The sequence below is a fragment of the Pleurodeles waltl genome, chromosome 4_2 (assembly GCF_031143425.1).
Source record: "Pleurodeles waltl isolate 20211129_DDA chromosome 4_2, aPleWal1.hap1.20221129, whole genome shotgun sequence".
NCBI lineage: Eukaryota > Metazoa > Chordata > Amphibia > Caudata > Salamandridae > Pleurodeles > Pleurodeles waltl.
Window position 1 is genome coordinate 865,341,402 of NC_090443.1, and position 27,207 is coordinate 865,368,608.

Consider the following 27,207-nt stretch of genomic DNA (forward strand, 5'->3'; position numbering starts at 1 on the left):
TCATTCCTGCTTTGCATCCCTATTTCTCATCCATCATTTCTACTTCTCATCCATCATCCCTATATCTCATCCATCTTTTCTACTTCTCAGCCATCACTACTTCTCATCCATAATCCCTACTTCTCATCCATAATCTCTACTTCTTATCCATAATCCTTACTTCTCACCCATCATCCTTACTGCTCATCCCTACTTCTTTTCCTCACCACTACTTCTCATCCATTATCCATACTTCTCCTCCATCATCCCTACTTCTCATCCATCTTCCCTACTTCTCATACATCATCACTATTTCTCATTCCTCAGCCCTCAGTCATACCAACACACTTTCAATGTCACAAAACACCCCTTCACACTGATAGGGTGACAACGGCCAATCAGAGTTAAGAAAGAAGTCTGCACTCTATTGATCTAGCCACTGAAAAAACAGCCTTTTCATTGCCCATGCTGGTTGAGGATAAAGGGGAGGAAATACAACTGGTGTTTGCTTCCAGTGAATCCAAAGCTACATAGCAAATCATTTTATTTGAGTGTTTTTGTTTGCATAGGCTTCTGTAGAAAGCTCAGTTGTTTGATGGAGAAGAGGGCATGCATGACCTGGGCCATATATCAACACTTGGAGAGAGGGCTGAACAGTTCATGGGAAATCTTTTCTGGTTTTGGTTTCATATGTAACATCTCTGTCCAGGCCTTGCTCTTTCTAGTTTTCTACACAATCAAAACCCAGCCCCTGCCAACTGCAAGGAAAGAAAGAAATGCTATTGCCAGAGTTAACGGCAGCCTCGGAACAAAAACATTTTTTTGCTACACATAAAATTGAAACCAGAAAAAGTTTCTAATGAACTATGTTACCCTGTCTCCAAGAGTTGATTTTAAACATTTCATTTGTTAGGATATTAAACTAAAACCTGATAACGTTTCTGATTGTCTGTTTACCTCTGTTTCCAAGTGTTGATTTATGGCCCAAGTCCTTGTCTTACCCAAACCATCACAGCTTTCTAGCAGAGGCCTGTGTAATTAGAAAAGCTTTTTAAAAATAATGAAATGCTGTACAACCTTGGATTCACTGGAAGCAACCTGCACAGTGTGCAACGAGAATACTTTTTCCAGTGGCTAGACCAATAGACTGCAGCCCTCCTAACTCTGATTGGCTGTGGCCAACCAATCACTGTGAATATGTGTTTCACAACATTGAAGGTGTGTTGGTCTGATGAGGGATGAGGAATGAGAAATACGGATGAGGTATGAGAGGTAGTGATGAAATGTAGGGATAATGGATGAGACGCAGGGATGATGGACGATTCATGAGAAGTAGGGATAAAAAAATAAGGCTAATAAATGATTGATGAGAAGTAGAGATAGGAAGTATGGATAATGGATGAGAAATAAGGAAGAAGAATGATAAATAGGGATGTGGAAGAGAAATAGGGATGTGGAAGAGAAATAGGGATGATGAATGATGGGTGAGTATTAGGGGTAACGGATGATGCATGAGAAATAACAAATATGTATGAGAAGTAGGGATGATGGATGAGAATTAGGGATGATGTTTGGTGGATGAGAAATAGGGATGATGGATGAGACATATGGCTTATGGATAAAAAGCAGGAGTGATGGATGAGAGGAAGGGATGAGAAGTAGAGGTGATGGATGAGAAGTAGAAATGATTGATGAGAAGTAGAGATGGGAAGTATGGATAATGGATGAGAAATAAGGAGGAAAAATGAGAAATAGGGATGGTGGATGGTGGATGAGAAATAGGGATGTGGATGAGAAATAGGGATGATGAATGATGGGTGAGTATTAGGGGTAACGGATGATGCATGAGAAATAACGAATATGTATGAGAAGTAGGGATGATGGATGAGAATTAGGGACGATGTTTGCTGGATGAGAAATAGGGATGATGGATGAGACGTATGGTTTATGGATAAGAAGCAGGAGTGATGGATGAGAGGAAGGGATGAGAAGTAGAGGTGATGGATGAGAAGTAGGGTTGAGAAGTAAGGATGGTAGGAGAGAAGTAGGGATAATAGATGAGAAGTAGGGTTGAGAAGTAAGAACGCTGGATGAGACGTAGTGATGACTGATGTGAAGTCAGGATGATGGATGAAAAGTAGGGATGAGAAGTAGGGATGATGGAAGAGAAGTATGGGTGATGGATGAGAAGTAGGTAGGATGGATGAGAAGCAGGGATGAGAAGCAGGGATAAGGGATGAGAAGCAGGGATGATGTATGAGAGGCAGAGAGGATGGATAAGAAGTAGGGGTGATGGATGTGAAGCAAGGATGAGAAGAAGGATTAGGAATTAAAAGCAGGAATGAGGAATGAGAAGTGGGGATGAAGAATGTGAAGTAGTGATGGTGGATGGGAAGTAGGGATGAAAAGCAGGGATGAGAAGTAAGGATGAAGAGTGAGAAGTAAGGATGATGGATGAGAAGTAGGGGTGGGAAGCAGGGATGATGTACAAGAAGTAGGGATGATAGATAAAAAGTAGGGATGAGAAGCAGGGATGCGAAGTAAGGATGATGGATAAAAAGCAGGGATGACAAGTAGTGAAAATAGACGAGAAGTAGGGATAATGGATGTCAGTAGGGATGAGAAGCAGGGATAAGTGATGACAAGTAGGGATTCTGGAAGAGAAGTAGGGATGATAGATGAGAAGTAGTTATGAAAGATGATAAGTAGGGTTGAGAAGCAGGGATAAGGAATAAGAAGTAGGGATGATGGATGAAAAGTATGGATCAAGGATGAGAAGTAGGGATGGGAAGCAGGGATGATAGACAAGAAGTAGATATGATGGATGAGAAGTAAGGATGAGAAGTGAGGAAGATGGATAAGAAGCAGGCATGAGAAGTAGAGATTAGGGGTGAGGAATGAGGATGTCCTAAAATGGATGCTGTACCACCAACACTCTGAATCTGCACACATCAAATGTCTGTTTGTCTAGCAGAGTTTTAAGCATAGGATAGGTCAAGCTAAAAAATGACAAAGGCCTTTTACCACACCAGGCACAGTATTACATATTTGGCTTGGTACAATATCAGCCAAGCCAACCTGCAGTAAAGAAATGCAACCACTAGGCAGCTCGGCATGGATGGTACTATCTAAACCTATGCTTAAAGACTTTGCTGTAAAAATGGTAAAAGGCTTTGCCACTTTCAAGCTTGACATGAATGGCACTTTACTAACCCTCTGCTTACAAATTCTGCTAGACAAACAAACATTTGAGGAGACAAGATTCAGAGTGTCAGTGATGTTCTCTGGTACTCTAAATAAAGAAGTTTCTCTCCACCTAAATTTGGGAACTACCCAGCGCTTCCTGCTTCCTTTCTTTCACATATATATTTTGTTAAGGACAGGGCACTTAAAACTAGGCTACCTGCAAAGTAAAATGTGTGATTTAAAAGACTGAAAGGTTATCTGTGATGTAAAGACTACCTAAGTAACCACCACAATGTAATGACTCCTGATGTAACTTCCGTGATATGACAGTAACATACCCATTTGTTCACAACACCTTACATGGTACCATTGCTGCCCACTTGTGAACACACATGGGCACTTATTTACACTGCTATACAGGGTAGCGTATCAAATAGATTACTTTTCCAGTGTGTGGGTCCAGTAGGTCCCTGAAATAACTAAATATAGACTAGGTACACGTTTTTGTGATGTCACATCATCTATTCTGTTCAGCTTTAACTACATACAATATTGCATATATATCTCATTTCATCATGTGAATAAATGTCCATTTTGCCTTTGAGGACAGTATGATAATAATCGATTTCAATAGAGAGTGAAACCAACGGAAAAGTCATTTAACAATAACATACAATGCTACTTAAGAACCTTGGATTCCCTTACTAGTAAAAGGAGAAAGGTAATACTACCAAGATTGTGTTAAATAAGAAAATGGTGAAGACTTTAGAAAAGTGATAAATTCTGCTAGGGCTCAAATTCCGATCATAACAACTGCACTGCTGCTGCAAAACGTTTGTGAAAGGGGGAGGAAGAGTTTGACATTCTTAGACTAATGTTTGATTGTATTACTGAATATTCTAATGTTTGATTGTATTACTGAATATCAGCTCCAACAATATTGGGGCACAATAATATCGAGAATAAAATATCGAGGGACGTAATATCAAAAGGTAAGTGCATAAAGGGAAGTGTAGGTTTACTATTCCTAACTACACATCTACATAACTTGATAATATATGTACAGTATTCGCACATTTTAAGCGGCATTAGGTGTAGCAAATTTAGGCTTACCGGTTGATATTTTACTGTAGCTTATCTGTCCTCGATATTGTGGTTTCCCTAGTCAGGGTACATACATAAAAATTTTAATATGAATGATTCTCATTGGCAAGAGGACATTTAGCCTTGAAACTCTACAAGAACAATTATGTTGATTTACTGGATTGTAACTGAAATACATAAAACAGAAGGAGAGAGGTGAGCACGAAAACATACTAGGAGTAGTTGGTGACTCGTTACTTTAGCACTAGAAATAGAGACCATATTCCTGTCAATTTTCTAAGACATTTTGGTACAATTTGTTACACAAATCTATGGATTGTGGGAAAGGGAAGAGAGGCATGTAGTGTCTATCAACTCTCATTTATTTTGAAAACTTATTTTGGGGGTTTTGGAGACGGTCAATTTTTTCCCATCATTAGTTTCCGTTTATGGTTATTAGTCAGTACGTTTGTGGGTGAGTTCGAATAGATTTCGGTTGTTTGAGGATTTCGTAAAATCAAGCACTTATTTTTGCACTGATAAATATTTAAATTTGCTTACTTCCAGGGATTGGATGCAAGTTCGTATCATGGTGAGTGAGAAGCTCGGATTAATGTTTGGGGGGGATAGGATGGGGGTGGGAGAATTGGAGGCAGACAGAGAGCAAGAGGAGAAACTGGGGGCCCCGTTATTACTAGGGAATTTGCAGTGATGGTAGATTGATGAGGTTGTATAGAGGTCATAAGCTTTTCGTAAAAGAATGTCACTCTGCCACCACCAGTTTTCTTTTTTGTGTGATCTATGGCAACATTCAAACTAGCTGAGGTCAGTTCATGGGTAGTGGAGTATGTTATTTCTTCATCCGATTTTCAAACGGGCAACTTCCCAAGAACCAATATCCATCTCTTAGGGAGACCATACTGCCTCACAAATCAGTATCCACCTGGACCACATTGAGTCAACAGATGATCTGCACGAAGCATCATACCTACTTGGAGATTCTTGGACTGCGCCGAATTTAAGGTTTTTACCAACTGCCACCTCACACTCTAAAATTCCCACAAAACATATGTTTGCACGAAACAAAGTTCCATAAACGATCTTCAGACATCAAATGAAACCACCTCTCACATTTAGGCCCTATTTACAGTTTCGGTAGAATAGGATGAGCTATTTACCACATAACTTTTTAACTTGCAAACGAGGCATAACATGAGGAATCGGTACGTAAAGCACTGGATTGTGCATGGTTCGCCTTTTTATGGGTTTTATTCCACCTTCCAACTAATATATTTTGGCAGGTTTGACCTGCCACAATGTATCAGGCAAAAACTGCGAGGGTGTGATAACTAGCACATAACTAAGCATTACGGTTTTCAGCTTCAACATATTTCTGCTGGTAAAAACCCACCAGACAGGAATCTACCTGTTCAGCGGACACTGAAAACCACTGAAGATTGGCCTGTAAAGGGCACCAGAGACCAGGCAAAAGGAGAAAGCTTGACACATTGGAACTTGTTTCACTTATTTACATTTCTCGACATATATGAATTCACAGGCAAATAAGTGTCTTGTAGTACTAAGATGAAGGAAAGATGATGCACCCTGATCTTAGGAAACTAAGGTTGTATGAAACTGTAATATGCTTAAACTTGCTTGGCTGCGTTCCTTATGGGTTTCATCCTACCCGGCTCAGAAAGCATATAGACTGAGGTGATTGTGTAACGTGACCAGCATTATTTTTTTACAATTTCATAATCGTGCCCCCCAACACAGAAGAATGGTGATTCAATTGTAAATCATTCTCAGCTTCTACACCCCATGCAATCTTCAGTCATTTTGCTTATTGTGCAGTTTCTCTGCATGAGAAAAATACCTTTTTTTTCCTTATCTGCTTCCGCATCTAAATATTGATATTTGGATCACAAGTGAATCCAAAATTTGAAAATGTGTACTCAAATCTGTTCACAGATAAAGAATAATAATATGCTTTGTTTATTGTGGTCTGATACTAATTTCAGACACGTAATGCTGTAAGAAATAGTTGTGCCAAAAGCATTATTTTTTATCAACTGAGGAAAGATGAGAGGCTCAGTGTGCCTTCTGCTTTTCATCCATGTGGCCTTTGGGATGCACAGAGATGTGCGCAGTAGCTGCGAGATTCTGCTGTCTTATGGGATAAAATGTGTGATTTCTAAGAAACAAACACCTAATTTGTTTGGACACATCAGAACAGAAACACCAATTGGTGCAAAACATCCTTTAAAAAGCCTTTACCATTTTTGCATTACTAGTTGCTTGATGCCTATAATTAGAGTGTTTCACATTACACACGTTGTACTAATGGCCAGTATTTATCACGAGACATCTAAACTGAAATAATTTCTGGAAAGAGGTTTGTAGGTATTCTTCATATGTTTGTGATTGTATTATCTAAAGGAGGTTGCTACCATGTAGGCTGCACTAAACATTATAACGTATAACTGATTAGGTGAGTTTCTCGCCTTCCAGCAATGCAGTGAGTCGTTCACACAAGGGTCAGCACTTTATATACACAATGTAGCATATAATCATTAACAATACTTCTGAAAGACAAAGAGAAGGTAAGGTAAGGACGGTGTGAATTTAAGTGTCTGGGAAAGTCACTGAACTAACTATTGGTAAACAAACCTCTGTCTCCGGAAAAGCTTTTTTGCTGCCAAAATGTAAAAGCACTGATAATCACTGATTTTCAGAGGTTGGAAAACACTGAAAACTACCCACTTGAATAATCAAAAAATAAACAGAGGAAACCATACATAAGAGTCTACACGAGGATCAGCATTTAGAGCTGCACTGCGGATATGTTAGCCTCGTTTGGATAGTTTAACAGTGTGGCCTATTTTTCAAGTTTATTTGCGAAGTTCACAAAAGCAAATCCCTTTCTTTCTTTGAGTTATGTGCCTTTATGTTAGTGGTGGCAAAATATACTGAAATGCAGAGTTAACCAGGAGTAATTAAAACAATTAAAACATTTGTTATTATTAAACGTCAATGGGATCTCAACTGCTGTAGGAAAAACAGCACTGCGTTTGTTCCCTTGATACTGTGGGCTATAGGGGCCTCTTCTTTGGAGGAGATAGGTGGCACGTGACGCACACTGGTGTGCTCTTTCCACTGAACTGCGAACTCACAAGTAGTAAGAGATTTCACTGGATTCGGACAGGAGACCGAACAGTCTTACCTTGCTGTGACCAGCTGTACAGTAAGGATATTGCAGATTAGTTTAATAAAATTAATTGAAAGAAAATGGCACCAGAAATTGTATATTTATTAAATACACCAGAAGACACTGAAGCTTTTTTCAACTACTGATAATACTGAACCTTCAAGGGCGCTATGGACTTTTTACCAAGGTCCATACTTAGCAAGTGAAGTACTTAACTTTGTGTTCATAAGAGGTAGTGTTCTATCAATAGTAATTCCTTAGTAACCAACACGAGTAGGTATCTATATTGCAACTGTTCAGCTGTGTACATGAGGAGGGGTCTCAGCTAGAAAAGTATGCAATATAATAGCTCTATGCAAGTGAAAGTGTATTTTGTTGTACACACCGAATAAAAACAGGATTTCATGAACTAGTAAATTACTGAATTGCAGCAAATGAAAAGATGATGTAAACAATAATAACATTTCAAGAATTCAAATGGAACTAGAATGCCTACTCGTTTGGCCGACCCGAGTGCCAGACTTTGGTCTCGTTTTGGCAGATCTGAGAGCCAGAGGTTGGCACGGTGTAGGGAGCATCATAACATATTCAAAGGGTGACTCCTAATATTTTATCACCGCTAGTCAAATATTTTTGCCACGTTTATCTCATTAATATTAATCACTATAAATGATATGGTTGAGCAAGACAGCCAAATGCATGCACTGTGCTAAGGACCCAGACGCCCTACAAAATCCTGTGAATATCCTGTACTGCGTGGGGCAGAAAACTTCTACAAGCCCCCCTCTGGGTGACAGGAACATGAGATTACCTGAATGTGTGTATACTGATGGCCGTGAAGACAGAGGACTGGGAGGAAGACACTGCCTGATGCAAGACAGCGGTTGAGGAGGAAGCTCAAAATGGTGCTGCCTATTGCTGGGTACACCACGGGGTCGGGCCACTTCGCTTGCAGTTTCTAGGGGGAGTGCAAACCCTTACCGGAGGAGCCGAGGGAGCTGGACCACAGATACCCAGAGAGCAAGACCAATCCAGAACACTCCAAAAGTAAAAGTAGAAGGAGATGGCATAATCAAACTGGAGCACCAAACTGACATGGACATGGGGGGCTGTGTAACTGGAGGTATCCCTGAGGGACAATATGATGAGGTGGGATGAAAACCAGGAACTCCTGGAATGTTTCGGGGGATGGCCTTGAGAGGGGGAACTCACCCGTAAGTCAGATACTGCTACATATGTGACTGGTAGTGCAGCAGATAAAGAAGCCACATCAGTGGTATGGTTAGTGATATGTCTTGGGTGTGGGGCGAAGTGAGAATAAGCATTGTTGGAAAACCACAGTTCACAAAACTTTGGGCCTTATGATGCCTGATGTGGCACATCTTTCTTTGTTACCCACTGTGGATTAAAGCATTATTCAACAAAAGCAAGAGCCTGAGGACCACCATGGGGGCATGCAGGTCACCTCAGAGGCCAGGAGTTTGCAGATCACTTGTCCAAGAGAAGCTCTGTTGGGGTATCGGAATAAGACAGGAATGGCAGAGATGTAGTTTGAAGTAGAGTTGTCAATGACTAATCCCTGGGTGATGAACTACAGCCTGACAGCCAAAAATCACCCGCACAGAGATTTAAAATTTGGTATAGATATCAGGTTTTTTTCTAGTAGCAACCTATTTAGGATATGGGAATTTGAGTGAGAAAATGGGATGCCCTTCAACCTGTTGAATGGACAGACACTGGTTTATTAGTTTTCTGAGATTATTACAGACATTGTACGTCAGCAGCTCACATGAGAATTTCTCACATATACTACCACACCATTCATATATACAAATATGGGAAAAGGTACAGAAATCACAAGTCGTTGTGACCCATGTAGACAAACAGTTTGACAGCAGACTCATGGTAAATCTACAGAGATGGGTAGAGGCTTGGAATGGTCATATGACATTCTTGTCCAGGCTAATCCTGAAGTGTATGTTGCTGTTTAAATACCGTGGAGGGAAAGGAGAGGTCACACAGACCATGGGTGAGGCAGTGGTGATGGTCACATTGAAACCCAATAAAATAAATCCATCTCAATGTACTTCCTACCACCCGATAGTCCTCCTTAATATAGATGCAAAACTCTTTACAAACATTTTAGCTAGACACCTCAATTGCATTAGCTGCAGTCTGGTACACCAGAGTGAGACTGGATTCATTCAGAGGCGGAAGGCGGCACACATATGACATTATTAGATCGGCTACCCATCTGATTGAGAAGACATTTCTCCGATTGTCCGGTCATTGGATGCCAAGAAGGCCTCTGACAAAGTGCATTGGGCCTTCTTGCACATAACTCTCCATAGAATGGGGCCCTACATTTTTAAAGATGATCTTTGCAAGCTATGCAAACCCCGTGGCCACAGTCAATATGAATGGACACCTCTGCCTTATTCCTGCTTTCTAGAGGCACAAGGCAGGGCTGCCCTATTTTGTCCCTGCTTTTTGGCCTTTTGTTGAAGCCTTGGTCTGCTTTTCTGCTTTATCTGATAAACTTAAGAACTAACAAGGATAATGTTTGACCTGCAAGAGTTCAAAATTTCGTTCTTTGCCAACAACATCTTGTTAACGCTAGGATCTACAGTTACCTCCTTGTCAACAGTAGTTCATCTACTTTAAGCCCCCCCCAACCCAGTTTTGATGGAGCTATGAGAACAGACCTCCACTCATGGGGAAAACTGATGATCTCCTGGCTGGGCATAATTAATTTGGTTAAAATGAATATCATTCCACACCTATACCTTTTCCTAGCTCTCTCAATATGGGTAGATCCCACAAAGTTGGAATGTATCCAACGCCGACTGATGTCATTTATCTGGAAGGGAAGAACTCCTAAACTCCTACAATAATTGTTGACGCAGCCCTGAGAATCAGGCAGTTTTAGGGCCCAGATTAATCCCACCTATTTTCCAGTAGCCCAAATTCGTACAGTAGTAGAATGGTCCATGCTGGAGTCAGGGAAGAACTGGCAAGGAATTGACCATGCAGTATTACGGAGGCCTCTCTAGGACTCTGCATTGTTGAACAGGCGAAGCAGACCACCCTGGCATATGTTAGCACCTTTGTGTCCACAACCCTCAAAACGTGTGATCTATATGATGAGTCACGCGAGCAGGTAGCAAACCCATCCCCCCTACACACCAATACACTACAACTGTGCATTCACCCGAGTCCTGGAGGGACGGGCCTTCCACAAATCAGAAGGGCATGTACAAAAACAATCTCTCCAAGTCCTTTCTGCAGTGTAAAACCATGTTCAAGCTCCTGGAGTTTGAGAGTCTCCACTATGCCCAGCTCCGGCCCTGGGAAACACATTCCAGCATCCACTTTGGAGCTACCAGAGCTAAAACGCCTTTCTAAATGATTTTTCCCAAGCTCGTAGGCAGGCGGGGTATGACCTTCATGCTGTATGATTGACAGGACATGCCCCCCCACCTGGAGACGCAATAATGGATGGGAATAATCCCTGGGCTTGCAGGGCACTGCCAAGCAGTGAGTCAGAGTGGGCAGGGATATATACTCTTCACAACCTCAACAGGGACATAATGCATTATAAGGTCCAATACGACTGGCACTCCTTATGGACTACATCGCCTGTACCATAATGCATCTCGATGATTGGGGGGTGCAGTGCCCTCAGCGAAGCGCTCCATATACAGTGGGCCTGCCCAGTGATCCAGCCCTTCTGGGAAGCAACCACCAAGTTCCTTCATGAGATACTGGTATATACTATTCCCTTCATACCAGAGGTGATGCACCTAAAGCAAGTACAATGCACAAATGGTACAAGTGCCTTCAGTGCCTGGGAGCCTCAAAACTGACAATAGCCTAAACTGGAAGAAGGTGAAAAGTCCTGCAAGTCCTTCAATCATGCAATTGTACCATAGAGTGTGGACAATATTAGGCATGGAACGTTTGACTCACCTAATGTTTGGCCACAAATGGAAACCACTCTACAAGCAACTTACTGGAGGCCCTGCCAACTTAAGTCTTCCACCATTCTGGAGAGCCCTGGGTCTCTTCCATTAAAGCAGCACTAAGAGCTTACACCCTTGCACAAACACATGTGTTTTGAGTGTGGTGGCTGGGACAAGATACTATGGGATTTGTCGGCTGGGCAGTCGCAGCTTTTTGAGGGAGGGGGGACCTTGTGTTAAGGGCGGGACTTATCCTCTGCCAGTTGGGGCCCCAGGGCCCCATGCATGAGGTACAACTCTTGGAAGGGGAGTACATGGACAAATACATGTACCTTTAACAATCCCTATTGCTGGAATGCTAAAGTGACTTTTGTAACCACAAATTAGCTATATTTGACCCATCTTTGGATGAGAGACGGGCTAATGGTTGTCCTCCTCTCTCTTTAAAAATGTTATTAATAAGATTTACAGAAAATGGTGACATGAAACCTGTGAGTCCTTGATAGCTATGAAATGGTAGAGGGTATCTACATTCCTTAGATGGTATGCAATAGGGATCGCATTCCTGCCCGAGACCCTTCTTACAGATGCAGTATTCAGAAAATGTGGTGGCCAATTGTACTCTTCCGAATTTTTGTCTTACACAAGAAGAGTGTTAGTATGGGTAGCATTAGAGGTCCCCCTCCTGCACCACTATTCGGTGACAGACACATATGGGAGATATGTTTGAATGCATGGACTAATGCAGGGAGTGGGGGTTTGCTTCGTTAACATACAAGCACCAAATGTAGATGAAGGGTATATTTCTGGTCCATGTTAGACTTGCTGACACCCTACATTGACATACCCAAAGTATAGGCAGAGGATTTTAATTGTGTTTTGAATGGTGAAATAGAAAGACACCCCACACACCATGCACAAAACTGGGAATTGTTGGGATGCTGCGCGAAGTGACTAGCAGAGTGGACTTCTTGATAGTTGGAGGGTTCCTCACTCTGCTTGGATGGCTTTGTCCTGCTACTCGACTACGTAAAAAAAATGCACTACAGATTAGATATTACTGATCACACAAAACTTATGGCTGACAATCCAGGCGCCACAATATATGGGTAGATTCCTATTAGATCACTCACCGTTAATGATCGAGTATAGAGGCGCACAGGCTTTCTCCCCACATAGGGACTCAACCCCGAAACAATACAACACAAGGCCTTTAGGCTGGACATCTTAGCATCGATGGATACTTATACAAAGAGCAATTGGATTACAACTGCCAGCCATCAGAGCTACAGAACATTCAAGGTGGTTCTGAGGGAGAAATGCACAGGTAAAACAGACAGAGCTAGTAGACAACTAAAACATGGCTTGATTCAACAGGAAGCGGGAATAGCGCAACAACAAAGACAGGGCCCCGGAAGCCCCATAAATGAGGCAGAATTCTTACAGCCTAGGTGTGAAGTAGGAGAATATGGACAATTCCAGAAGACTACTGGCCAGGTTACTGAAAATGAGAGGCCTGCTTCCATAATGCTGGTGCTGCCTAGGCCAGATGGTACCATGGTGGCCTCCCAGATAGAGGTCAATGAGATCCTTTCACAGTGTTGAATAAAGGTATGTAAACAACCAGGAGACACTGATAGTCGTCCCTCAATCAGACACAGAGAGACAACTATCTGGGACATATGCAACTTCCAACACTCACTGAAGACTTGAGAGCCGAGGTGGAGTTAGACTGCCACAAAAAATTTAGTTGAGGCCATTAGGGCACTGCCTCGGGTAAAGGTGACAGGCACAGATGATCCACCTCCCAGAGTTTTATCACACTTATGTAGCTCTTGAATAGCCTACCAAAAGGTTATAGAAAGGCCAGACATATTGGTACTCTGCCACAGATTCTGAAAGAAAGCATATTTGTGACGCCCAAACCGGAGAAGAATGACACAAATCAGGGGTCATACTGATCACTATTGGTGATTAATGTTGTCATAAATCGGGCGTGGCTTCGGGCGTCAAGATGGCGGTCGCACTCTGGACCCCTCCGTCATCCGCCCAAAGTTATCGCGATTTAGCGACCTAATGGTGCCATGCCAACCGTCCACGCAGTCTCTCCGTCCCGCTGGGATCCTGCTGTGGTGAGCGGTGGTGAAGCCGAACCACGTACACGCGCTGCGGCCCGAATGTCAAAATGGCCGTCGGAGCCGGGCCGCCTTGACGCAGCCGACACTGAGCTGCCTGCCCCTTGGTGCGGCTGCCTTGGACCAGAGGCGCCGTGAATGATTGGGAGGGAGCCGGCGCTGAGCTCCAGGGCGCGAGCCCCTGTGGATTGAGGGGGCGGCGCTGCCCCAGCCTGCGAGCGGGGTTCCTGATGGCACGGGCCGCCTTGCACCCCTGCCTGACGGCGATGGCTGCAGGAGCCGCGGCGATCGATCCGCTTCGAAGAGAGGACCCCCTTGGATTGGCCCGGGCGGTGGGGGGCTGCGGGAAGGCAGGGGAAGAGGCTCAATAAAAGGAAGAGGAGCCCGGTGTCTCGGACTGCCTCCGGGTCCCAGGCCAAGTGGGGCCTACTGCAGAGTGCCATAGAGGTTTGAAGCGAACCGACCGGACGGGGATAAAGGCCCCTGGGCCCCTATCGAGTCGCGCAGCCGCAGCGCAGTCAACACATACCCACCAACATCAGCCGTGGAGACCGGCAACCGGGGCCGGGGTGGACCCGCGCGGGGGAGTCACGCCCGAGGGTGTGGGGATCTAAATCCCGCGCTGGAGTGTCCCCGGAGCCGGAGGGTGTCCCTGAACTCGTGCCTTTCGGCGATCCTGAGCTGGGGTCACCCGACGAGGTCCCGGGCGGGCCCAGGTGACTCTCCGGGGGTTTCCCCCCGCCGCGTTTGACGATTTGGCCCTCCCAAGGGGAGGAGCGGACCTGCGACCACTACGCTCCAAATAAAGAACTGAGATCACGCTAACTTGCCTACCACGAAAGAGCCCTACCAGCGGATGCCCGCCCTGAGACACGACCTGGAGCACCTCAAAAAACTATACAACTGACCCTCGCCCCCGCGCCAAGATGGGGAAGGACAAGGCAAACAAACAACCGCCGGCCTCCCAGCAAAAGATCGACCAGTTCACGACGCCGGCGGGTCCCCGGGGAGGGGGAGACGCGGCTGGTGGAGGCCCGGCGCCGGACAGAGTGAATGCCATCCTCCAGGCAATCCAATCATCGCAAGCGGCCGTGGAGACCAAAATCGGGGAAGTACGAGAGGTTGTGGGCCTTATTCGGCAAGACCTCAGAAACGCGGTGAGTCGAATCACCGAGGTGGAAGCCCGGGTTTCCCAGACTGAAGACGAGCTAACCGACCTCAGAACCAAGGTGGCCCAGCTACAAACTCGAACCAGTGAGCTGCACCGTTGTGCGGAGGACGCAGAAAACCGATCAAGGCGCAACAACCTGCGCTTCATCGGATTCCCGGAGGGCGTAGAGGAGGACAAGGCCCCCGAATTTCTAGAGCGGTGGATTAAGACCTGGATGCCGGATCAAACTCTTTCACCCTGGTTTGCGGTCGAGCGTGCCCATAGGGCCCTTGCCCCACGCCCCGCACCGGGTGACCCAAAACGCCCGATGATTGCGCACTTCTTTAACTTCAAAGACCAAGACACTATCCTTAAAGAAGCTAGTCGCTCCGAAGACCTCCAATGGGAGAATCATAAGATCTTAATCTTCCCAGACTACACCCGTGAAGTTCAGACCCGCCGCCGATCATATGAGCACGTAAAACAAAAGCTTAGAGCAATGCAGCTCTCATACATGCTCCTCTTTCCTGCGAGACTTAAGGTCCTCATGGCCGGGAAGGCGTACTTTTTTTAATCTTCCGAGGATGCGTGGGACTGGCTAACGGAGGAGGGTGTCGGAGTCCGGAGGGGTCCCCTGAGACCGGTGGGGGAGGCCTCCCGTGAGGGCCCCCCCCCCTTGGGGAGACCCCGAAGGAGCCGGAGGCGTACCAGATCCCGAAGAGGGAGGCGAAAAGACTCAGGCACTCCCACGAACGGCGAGGCAGCTCGAGACCCCGATACACAGACCGAGGGAGCTCCGGTCGGACCCTCGGGATCCCGGGACACAACCCAAGCTGCTGATGATAACCGCCTGAGCCAGTCCCCGGTGCTTGGTTGATATGAGTCGTTAGGTCCCCACCGAGATACGCTGGGAGGACCTGGGCCGCCCGGCCCGCACCCGCGGGCCCTGGAGGAGACATTGCGGGTGGCTTCGCACCTGCTTAACGCATGCCACGCAAAATTTGAATTATGACTGCTAATTGCAATTGATCCGACTAAAAGGAGGGGTCCACCACTCCACCCCAACGACAGTCCTTCTGGCTGTTTGGTTCTGGTTGGGTACTTGGGCGACAGATGCATCCAGGGAGGGAGTATGGGGAGGGGGGTGGTTGGGGGGTGAAGAGTTTGAAACGGGTTTAGATAGTAAAATGTTGATTAGTTTTCTTTGTTGACTTAATATTTCACTGTTATGTTTGAAACGGTCGTCCCGGGGTCCACAGACAGGTACTCAATACCGTATAGCACCCACGCAACCCACGCCTGGCCCTCACTAACTCAGATCATCTCATGGAACGTAAATGGCCTATTAGACAAGATCAAGAGATCCGCAGTACTCAATACTCTCCGCAGATACTCCCCCTCAGTGGTCCTATTACAAGAAACCCACCTCCTCGGGACTAGGTGCCCCATGCTCGCGCGAGGAGGGTACGACAGAGTTTATCACGCAGGCTTCTCCAGAGGGGTGGCCATTCTACTCCACCGCTCACTACCCATAGTGGTTACAGCCACGGAATCCGACCCGCAGGGCAGATTTGTAGCAGTTACGGGGATTCTTCACGGGTCACCGATAAACCTTGTATGTGTGTATGGCCCCCCGGCGGGACTTGACGCATTCTTACTCTCACTCCACCACGTGGCAGCGGGTCTCCCCCAGGGTACTACCCTGTTGGGAGGGGACTTCAACGCCGTCCTTGACCCCAGTCTAGATGTATCCGGCGAAATCACTGCTAGTAGATCCAACCGGGCCTCGAGTCTTAGCAGCTGGGCGGAGAGCCTCGACTTGTGTGAGGTGTGGAGAACCTGGCATCCCAGGGGGCGCCAGTACACGCACACTTCGGCTGCCCACTCGACACAGTCCAGAATAGACCTCGTATTTATGCCTGCTCTAGACATCACCAGAGGAGATGCTACCTCGTGGGGTCTCAGACCACGCGCCAGTGTGTGTCCGGCTGGGCGGTGCGGACCCCATCAGACGCCCGACGTGGCGCCTGAACGCATGGTACCTACAGGACAACGACTACACCCATGAAATTAGGAACCACCTCACTCAATATTTCGAGCTGAACCTGGGATCGGTCCGATCTCCAGGTACAATATGGGTCGCCTGCAAGGCCACTCTCAGAGGACATGCCAAATATCTCCTGCGTTCACGAGAACGTGCCCGAGACTCGCGAGTGTCTGAGTTGGAGGCCAAGGCGCTAAGCCTGGAGCGCCAGCAAGTGACCTCAGCATGGGCCTATATTTTGAGACAGCTTACTATGGTTAGAGAAGAAATTAAGCACTTAGCGCTAGAATCAGCAAAACATATTTGGAGGGCCTCAGCAGCACGAATATATGGCTGGGGGGATAAAAAAGGGAAACTCTTACACTGGCTGGCCACCCGCCGTCTAGCCAACAGGGTCATACCTGAAATTGTGGAGGACTCGGGTTCTCTTTCCAAAACACCCACTGAAATCGCGCAAAGTTTTGCTTCTTACTACGCGCGCCTATATGCAGATCACCCCCGACCCATTGCTGAGAGAGAGTCTCCCCTTTTAAACGACATAACTCTTTCCAGAGTCTCCCTGGCGACAAGGAATAGACTTTTGGTCTCGCGGAAATCGCTAGCGCGATCGCCAGTCTGGCACCGGGCAAGACCCCGGGGCCAGATAGATTCCCTGCAGAGTTATACAGCAAATGCGGTGACATTTTGGGTCCCCACTTGCTTAGTATGTACGAAGAAGCTGAGAGACAGGGCCGCTTCCCCACCGGGATCGACCAAGCCACAATTGTAGTGATCCCCAAGACCCAACCCCCGTTGCGACACTGCTCGGCATACCGGCCCATCTCACTTCTAAATACGGAGATCAAAGTGCTGTCCTCGATCCTTGCCTCCAGACTGAGGGAGGTGATGCCCACTCTGGTTCATCCTGACCAGTGCGGCTTTATGCCTACCCGCAGTACTCGGCATTGCATTAGGCGGTTACATCTGGCCTTGGCGCATCACAAGACCCTGTTGCATACCCCCCTGGCGTTACTCCTACTCGACTTTGAAAAAGCCTTTGACACGGTGGACTGGTCCTTACTCGACCACGTTCTGCAAAGAAATAGACTCGGGCCTAAATTCCGAGGCCTGGTGAGGCTCCTCTACTCTAATCCGACGGCCTGGGTACAAGTGAACGGAGTGGTCTCCGACGCGTTCCCCATCGGTCGTGGCACCCGACAGGGATGCCCGCTATCCCCACTGCTCTTTGCGTTAATAATAGAGCCCCTGGCGATACTGCTGCGAGAGGACTTGAAGGTTGGCCCTGGCCCGCCTGCCCAGAGGACCGAGTAGCGTTATACGCAGAGGATGTCCTACTGTACATTTCCAACCCGGCTAAAAGCGGTCCTCGCGTCCTGCAAATTCTGGGCCTCTTCGCGGAGGTCTCGGGACTGATTCTAAACCCCAATAAGTCCCTATTGGTCCCCCTACATCGCTCCCGGGAATGTGTGGACTGGCAGCGTAAATCCCAGTGCGAAGGAATAGTTTTAAATATTTGGGAATACACGTCTCACTACTCTCTGAGCTGACATGGGAGCTCAACATTACACCGCTAACCAGAAGAATCAGAACTGACCTACAGCGCTGGAGGACCCTCCCCCTAAACCTGTGTAGTGCTTTCCTCTTATCTAGTTTTAAGCACTAACATAACACAACAGAAATGCACTTCTGAGGTCAAAGAAGACTTTTATTCAGATTCGAATCTGCCGGACCTCGTGCTGGAGCTTGGCGCCAGCTGGCAGCAATCCCGTGTGGGTAGATGAATCTCTTTCTCGCGGCTGACAGGGGTCATCAGCTTGCAGACCTTAGAAAGATGAAGCTGTGAATAGTTCCCACACGGTGAAGTATTTGTTTTGCTTTGCATTCAATATCTTATAAATATAACCTGCTGTGTATATTGCAAACTGATATATTTTGTTTGATTAACGCGGACTTGAAAGCTACTAATTCGTCATACATAAAAATTGGGGTTGGGGAAGAATTAACAACAATAAAAGTCTTCTTTGACCTCAGAAGTGCATTTCTGTTGTGTTATGTTAGTGCTTAGAAACTAGATAAGAGGAAAGCACTCCAATTGGTACCAGGAGTGGGGTCGGTCATTAAGAGGTGATTAAGAGGGTGTTGACGAGTTGGTAGATTTCTAAGTGCACACTTTAAAAGTGTAATCGTTTTTGTTGTTTGGAGAATTACAGAAATTGTTTTTTTTGGAGAATCACAGTAGCACGGCAGACCATGTCTGGGAATGCATGTATTGGTAAACTGCCTGATGGTGCTACGAAAAACTGTGAATTGTTTTCTGTTTGGGGAATTACAGAAGAAAATGCATGTGTAGCTAAAATGCCTGATGGTGTTTTGAGAAATAATTCCTGTTGTACATATGTAGAAAACGTGTCTTTTGGAAGTAATGATGACAGAAAGGTTTGGATACCTTTATCTGCTTACAGAGAAATGCAGGAGAAATGTAGGAAGTTGGAACATGAAAATAGGAATTTACGTGAGCAAATTAGCCCGACTGAAAGTTATAAAAATGAAGAATCTTTCTTTTCCCATTCCAGTAATGAGGGGGTTAAGACAGCTCCGAGCTGCACTGAGTTTTCGTGTGAGCCAGGGTTTTTGGCAGCCAAAATGCATTCCTTAACTGATAACACGGACGAGAGAGCTCAGAGTTACCGTTGCAAAATGCACAAGTAAAACGAAAGAGTTTCATTAGCTTGTTTGATTTTTGGAAAAAGAATAGCTCTCATTTGAGAGAAATCCTAACACTTTTGTATATGGTCACTGTGAAAAATTATATGCAGCTGCGCGCTTGTGATTTGGCAAATGAAATAATGCAGACTTTAGGTTTTTGCGCAGTGCAAGAAGGAAATACTTATGTACATGTAATTCAAGAACAAGGGAAGAAAATAGTGCCCCTAGCTAGAATCATACACTGGATCTGGTATTTGCAAGACAGGGCTAGAGTACCACAGATAAAAGAGTTACCAATGAAGTTGAATGCACCATTTGAATTAGTGTCCACTGAAGATAAAAAGCATGTTTGTTTTACTAATGATTCATTGACTGAAATGTTGTTTTCTGGCACAGGAGAAGGAACAGCGTTGTATAATGTGTGTCAGATTTTAAAGCAAGAGCTACGTGAGATGTGTCATTTTTACGCTGATTTTTGGTTCATTGCTAATGTTTTAGCACCTAACTGGTTCAATTACCTTGCAGATGTTAATGAGAAAAATTCAGAGAGAGAAGTGTTCACCCAGAATTCTGCCTTAGTGGGGATGGCTAAGTGGGTGCCCCAGAAATGTGAACAGCTGGGAGAAAAAGCCACTTACAGGTGGGCAGAGATGAGAGAGATGCACATTCCCCTAGATTTGATAAAAACTGTGCAGCACGCACAAAAGCAATCTGTCATGCAAGCAGTCACAGAGCAGTTGGGGAGAGGAAAGTTACCAGGACAGAAATGGCAAATTGATCAGGTTTTAGGGAAAGTGATTGCTGCAGATTACCAAGGAAAAATCGAAATTATGCTGATACCTAGAAAAGAATCTGATTTATTCATACAAATTGGAGACAGAATGGCCCAAATTGGCAAAAGTGCAGTGAATGGAGGTTTGGTAAAGAAGGAGTCTGCCCCAGCCCTTCTGACAGTGCAAGAAAAGGGAAGCTGTGGTGCAGCAGATAAAAACCTCAGTGCTGATGTGTGGGCTGAAGCCCCAAGTGATCCTCCAAAACCTACAGAAAATATAACAAAGGGCCCCAAAAACGTCCTGCTGATTATAATACAGGGAAAGAAAGAGGAAGGGCGCAGTTTAAATGAAAAATGTTATTTGCAAGAAAAGTCATACTTGTTTCTTTTGCAGATCCTACCACGTTTCGCCACTGTCCCTGAGTGTGCTGTGTGGTCCCCCTTCCGGTGTGTGCGTGTGGGGTCGGGGAAGGGACCGAATCCCCAACCTGAACCTGGCTGAGTAAAGTGCCAGCACCATGGATCCATTTTGCGCAAACTGCGCCTTCAGTTCAAGTTCAACTTGTTTGATTGCATTCTTCCACTGGAACTAAGCTGTGTTTTTTTTTTTTTTCCCTCTCGTATGGAACTCTGACTTTGGCTTACCTTCCAGTATACCTTTCAGATGGACCGTGCATCTTTACATGAGTAGAACTCATGCCACATCAAATTGCTAACACTGTTGAATTAGAGACTCACTCAGAGTATAAAAATTGCCCAGTCTTTTCTGTATAGATGTATCTGATGTGAAAGGTTATGAGATCAATGTGTTAATTCAAATGTGACTTGCTGATAATGTTTTTTTTGTGCTGATGTTTTTGTTTTTGTTTGAAACAAGAGATATGTGAAACAAAAATTCATTGGTCAAAGGGCGGAATGTACTGCCATTTGATAAAGTTTGTTTTGACCAATGACTTTGTGTTTCACCACTGCGCATATTAGTTGCTCAATGTTCACCAGTAGCACATGATGTATTCAATTTAGCTGCCTATTGACTTTGACATGCTATTAGATATTCTGCCTATTGGCTTTGACATGATATCATATATTACATTTTGTATTCAGCTCCGCTGCCTATTGGCTTTGACATGATATTAGACATTGCATTTTGTATTCAGCTCAGCTGCCTATGGGCTTTGACATGATATAAGACATTGCATTTTGTATTCAGCTTAGATGCTTATTGGCTTTGATATGACACTAGACATTGCATTTGATATTTAGGTTAGCTGCCTATTGCCTTTAACATGACATTGCATTTGATATTTAGGTTAGCTGCCTATTGCCTTTAACATGGAGTTAGACATTGCAGTTGAGAATCCAAGCTGTATTTTTCCAAGCTGTGTTTTTGCACAAGAGAACCAAGATGTTTTTCTCACAGTAGACTAGACATGATAAGAGAGAGTACAAGGGTGTTGTTCTCTCTGCTTGAGCTTGGGAACAGGAGTAGTCTTGGAGACCTGGCCAGTCTCCAAAAGGCTTGCTCAGTTTCCCAGGTCTGAGAGGAGGGGGCACACCTTTGTAACGAATGTAACAGGCTGCAGAGAGTCAGATTCGAATCTGCCGGACCTCGTGCTGGAGCTTGGCGCCAGCTGCCAGCAATCCCATGTGGGTAGATGAATCTCTTTCTCGCGGCTGACAGGGGTCATCAGCTTGCAGACCTTAGAAAGATGAAGCTGTGAATAGTTCCCACACGGTGAAGTATTTGTTTTGCTTTGCATTCAATATCTTATAAATATAACCTGCTGTGTATATTGCAAACTGATATATTTTGTGTGATTAACGCGGACTTGAAAGCTACTAATTCGTCATACATAAAAATTGGGGTTGGGGAAGAATTAACAACAATAAAAGTCTTCTTTGACCTCAGAAGTGCATTTCTGTTGTGTTATGTTAGTGCTTAGAAACTAGATAAGAGGAAAGCACTACAACCTGCTAGGTAGAATAGCACTCTACAAGATGATGATCCTCCCCAGACTCCTATACCTATTGCAAAACTTCCCACACCCCATCCCCAAGAAATGGTTCAAAGAGATGGACACGGTGGCGCATCAATTCATGTGGAATGACACCCGTCCGCGCCTGGCGCTCAAAACCTGCCAAAGAGATGTCTACGACGGGGGTTGGGCATGTCCAACATCCTTTACTATCTCTTCGCGATGCACCTGCTCGTGATCAATGACTGGGTGGGGGGCAGGTGGTCGGACCCGGCGTACCGACTGGAACTCCGATCGCTGGGCTACCCGTGGTTCTTTGATGCCCTGTACGGGGGCCCGATCTCCCGGGATGTCCCAGAAGTGACCAAAGTGATTTTATTGGGTTGGCGGGAGGCCCAGAGGCGGTCGGGGTGGTGGGGGCGCCTTACCCAGCAGACCCCGCTATGGCACGGGAAACACTTAACGGAAGTGGCGGGCCTGGAGGGATTTCAGAAATGAGACAATATAGGTATCTCTACACTGGGCGATGTTTGGGGAAGATCACATATGTGATCATTTGAGGACCTCCAGGAACTCTTTTCTCTAAACAAGACACAATTCCATAGGTATCTCCAGCTCCGCCACGCCCTACTAGTACACGTGCAGGCAGGAGACAACATACCCGAATATAACCCCATGGAGGCGAAGGTACTGATGGGGAATCTGGGCAGGGGAGGTGTTTCCCAGATATATCGTACTTTGATCGCCAACACTGCTTGCTCCCTGGGGGGGCTCCGCCAGAGATGGGAGGGATGGGTGGGTCCTATGGAGGAGATGGACTGGGGCGAAGCGTTGATGGCCCCTCGTACCCTAACAATGGCCACTTGCTTCCGATTAATACAGACTTTTTACCTCCACACAGCCTACCTCACACTCACCAAACTACACAGGGCGGGCCTCCAACCCACAGCTGAGTGCCCACGATGCATGAACCCCGCGGCCGATTTCTTCCACATGGTATGGACATGTCCGGTCATGGTGACCTACTGGGGGGCGGTCCTAAAGGAAGTCTCGGGAGTCTTACAGGAAAGCATAGAAAGGGAGCCACTGCCTCTCTTACTTGGGATTATGGGAGACACTGGGTTGAGAAGATCGGATCGAACCTTCCTTGGGGTGGCATGCCTGGTGGCCAAGAGGGATATAATGGCGAACTGGAAAGCCAGGGGTGCCCCAGCATTGGCTAAATGGAGGCGAGGAGTGGACTGGTGTGCGCAACGTGAGAAACTGGTATACGAGGCCAGAGGATGCCCGAATAAATATGATAGGATATGGGGTAAGTGGGAGGCCGCAGCAGTCACTTAGGCGGTGCAGGACCTTCATTTACACTGTGATGCCTGGGACCTGGGACTTGGGACCGGCCACTGTTAGGTGCCCTGTTGGCGCCTTGTTAAATGTATGTATCATTGACCTATTTTTTCGCAAAATCAATAAAATGTCTTTATAAAAAAAAAATATTGTCATAAATTGTAGCAAATAGACTGCTTCACATAATGGGATCCTTAGTCTACAATGATCAGTGCATCTTCAGTCTGGGCAGTAGAATACTCATGAACCTCAGAAAACGTAGTTATACGATGCATGGAACAGAAAGAACAGGGATTAAAAGCACACTGGTAGCATTTTATAATGAGAAAGCATTTGATATGCTAGACCTGGATTATATGTTTGCATTGTTAGAGAGCATAGGCTTTGGCCCTAGTTTTCTAGTGTGGATCCGACTTCTGAACAAGGAACCCATGGTCCAGGTGAAATCAGGCGGGTTGATATCGGAGAGGTGGAAAATAGACAGAAGCACCAGACAGGGTGTCTACTGTCTCCACTGCTTTTTAACTTGGCAGTGGAGCCCTTAGTGATAAAAGTAAGGAGGGTGATGCATGAGCGGGGCATTAGGGTAGGAGAGAGGGTAACAGTGTCAATGTATGCTGTTGACACATTAACATATTTGTCAAAGTGTCAACATTCTATTGAGATGATCAATACACTTGCGGTACGGCATGGGGATAGCCTGCCACAAGTGTAGATAACATCCACTGGGCGGTGATACTCAGTTGCTATTAACTAAGCTTATTCCATCCCATTAAGTGGCCGCTCAAAACAACAGAATCCGAGCTTACAACGCACCATACAAATCCTTAGGTGAACATTCACCTTTCCACCATTCAATTTCTTTAACAAATAATTTTATTTTACTAAAATAAAGCGGTCAGGACCTTCTAGAAAAAAAAAAAAAACTTACAGTTTAATAAAACAGTCAAAACGAAACACGATTGTTCCATTTTAAAATGTGGTCCATAACATGAAGATCACAAGTTACCTTATAGTTTGCTCAAAGTAGATATCGTCCACGGAGGCAGTAACACAAGGGCAGCCAGCATGTTTTTCAGCTGAAAATGACAAATAGAGAACTTTTACTGCATAAAAAGACATACCTTTGAAATGCTGATATAAGTCGCCAAAGGATGCAAAATAAGACTGATGTATTGCTCAATAAACAATTAAAATGTTGCATGTATTACTCAATAAACCTGTATTAGTTTTGATATAATTGGACGTAAGTGTTCAGATTTTGTGGTAGGCACCTGTTCAAAAATGAATGTCGCCATGGATTTTTATTTTCAGGAATGGCCATTAATGTCTCAGAACTTAGCACCTGAATTAGGCTAGTGTTCCATGATGGCTTAACATCTATATTATTTTCAGAGGTTTTGTTTACACCACAATGTGTAATAAAGCTGCTAGGGTGCACTCGCCCTGTGATCTTAGTCTGCTAGGTTATCTTGATTTAATCTTCTGAGTCGAAGCTGCGGTGATGCCATGACAGTTCATGCTGATCCTTCCAGGGAGGAAGACCCTGAGTCAGATGAGTCAGGGTTACAAAGAAGAAGACTTTTTTCATATCTGGTTAAATTGAGATTTGGCATTCCAGGCCATGCAGAGGACACATTCACTGTAGAGCAGGATCACAACAATGAAACTGCCAGCAGGTAAATTTGTGGTTGGTTGTTGTTCCACTGGAAACTTTATCAACACTGCAACTTCACTTATATAATCAAGACAGCATTGAATTATTTGTGTCAATTTAATGTCAATTCTTAACAACTGATTGTGAGAAACTAATATCATTGTGATAATATCACAGGATAATATCTTGCATATAATTTGAATTAGTGTCTTACAACGCATTAATACAGCTGGCACAAGACAATAATTTACTTAACAAATATCAGTATGTATGTATGTATGTATGTATGTATGTATGTATGTATGTATCAGTACCAGTGTGATACATCAACATCAGAGGACCTTTTACCTACAATTATTAGCAGAAATCACCTACTACCTAGCACCCCTTTCTAATTTTAAGTCCACAATTCATGACACAAAAATAATATGACAAAGATATAAGGTTCCAATAAGTAATCCAAAACCTCGTTTGTTAGCCCTCATGCTTACAATCAGCATGAAAGTAGTGACAACCAGCTCTTAGGGCCAGATGTAGCAAGAAAAAAATTAGCGATTTGCAAATTGCGAGTCAAACCGACTCGCAAATTGCAACTCGCAAACTGGTATGCAGAAAGGTGTCTCAGACACCTTCTGCGACTCGCTATGGGGTCGCAAAGACCCACCTCATGAATATTAATGAGGTGGGTCGCAAATTGCGACCCCATAGCGAGTCCCTGCACTCCCAGGGATGGTGGCCTGCTGGAGACAGCAGACCTCCAGGTCTGTGACTGCTTTTTTAATAAAGCATTTTTTTTTTTTTTTTTTTTATTGCAGCCCGTTTTCCTTAAAGGAAAACGAGTCGCAGTTCCAAAAAATAATGAAACCATTTGGTTTCTTTCTTTCAGAGTAGGCAGTGGTCCATTGGACCACTGCCTGCTCTGAAAAAATATTTTCAGCGACATTCACAACGTTTGCGAATGCGTTACCAGCCACTTCAAGTGGGTGGTAACTGCGAGTTGGTTTGCGACCGCATTCGCGGTCACAAAGCAACTCAGCATGGCGATGCGGTCGCAAATAGGAAGGGGACACCCTTCCTATTTGCGAGTCGCATCCTCAAATTGCGAGTCGGTCCCGACTCGCAATTTGAGGATGAGCATCGCGATGGCCATTTTGCATGTCGAAAACTGCGTTTTTCCCAGTTTGCGACATGCAAACCGGTTGCTACATCTGGCCCTTAGTTTACAATTATTTGTAGAATTATAAATCAAGTGGGTGTAGGTGTCTTAAATCGATGGGTTGTGACGATGGGAATATGTTATCTTCCATTATGTGCATCGGATTTCTCTTTAGTGAATCAAAAGTAGAATGTTTGGCCAACATTCAATCCTACCTGCACGTTGAGGATCATAACCACATCCCCACCACATATACTTGAGAAGGACATATATTTTATCTACGTGGCCCACTGGGGCATTGAAAGATGTCAAATCTTTGAAATCTCAGACTTAAATCATGTGACTAACAAGAAGCAATCCTTTCATCTTCATTTAAAGTACAAAGCAGAATCAAAGCACAATTCACCTAGATTTGAGTTTCAGTCATTCTGGAAAGTGGTACACATATACACTCCCAGAACCTATGAGTTAGAAATGGGGTCTCTAGTTGGCAGTTGGTTTGCATCATGTCCAATTAGGTACCCTCACTCTATTCAGGATAAGGGAGATATCCACTCAAATAACCCCTGCTCACCCCCTTGGAAGATTGGCACGAGCAGTCAGGCTTATCTCAGAAGCAATGTGCAAAGCATTTGCAAATAACACACAGTAACACAGTGAAAACACTACAAAAGGACACCACAGTGGTTTTAGAAAAATAGCCAATATTTATCTGTGTAAAACAAGAAAAAAATTAGAAAAATCCAATAATCAGTAATAAATATATGAATTTTGCAAGAATTACTTAAAGAGTTCCTTGAAGTCGATAGCTCCACCTAAACCAAAGTTCAGGCCGGCCGCGGCGTCGCG

General features: G+C 45.0%; 1 protein-coding gene across 2 annotated transcripts in view; it reads right to left on the bottom strand.

Annotated features, from left to right (window-relative positions):
• ACOT11 (acyl-CoA thioesterase 11) overlaps window positions 1-27,207 on the bottom strand; it is a 409,284-nt gene that overhangs the window by 170,277 nt on the left and 211,800 nt on the right. For both annotated transcript variants that reach the window (XM_069232622.1, XM_069232623.1), the window contains exon 3: window positions 24,555-24,624. In XM_069232622.1, coding sequence (XP_069088723.1) covers window positions 24,555-24,624 — 70 coding nt within the window. The remainder of the gene's footprint in view (window positions 1-24,554; window positions 24,625-27,207) is intronic.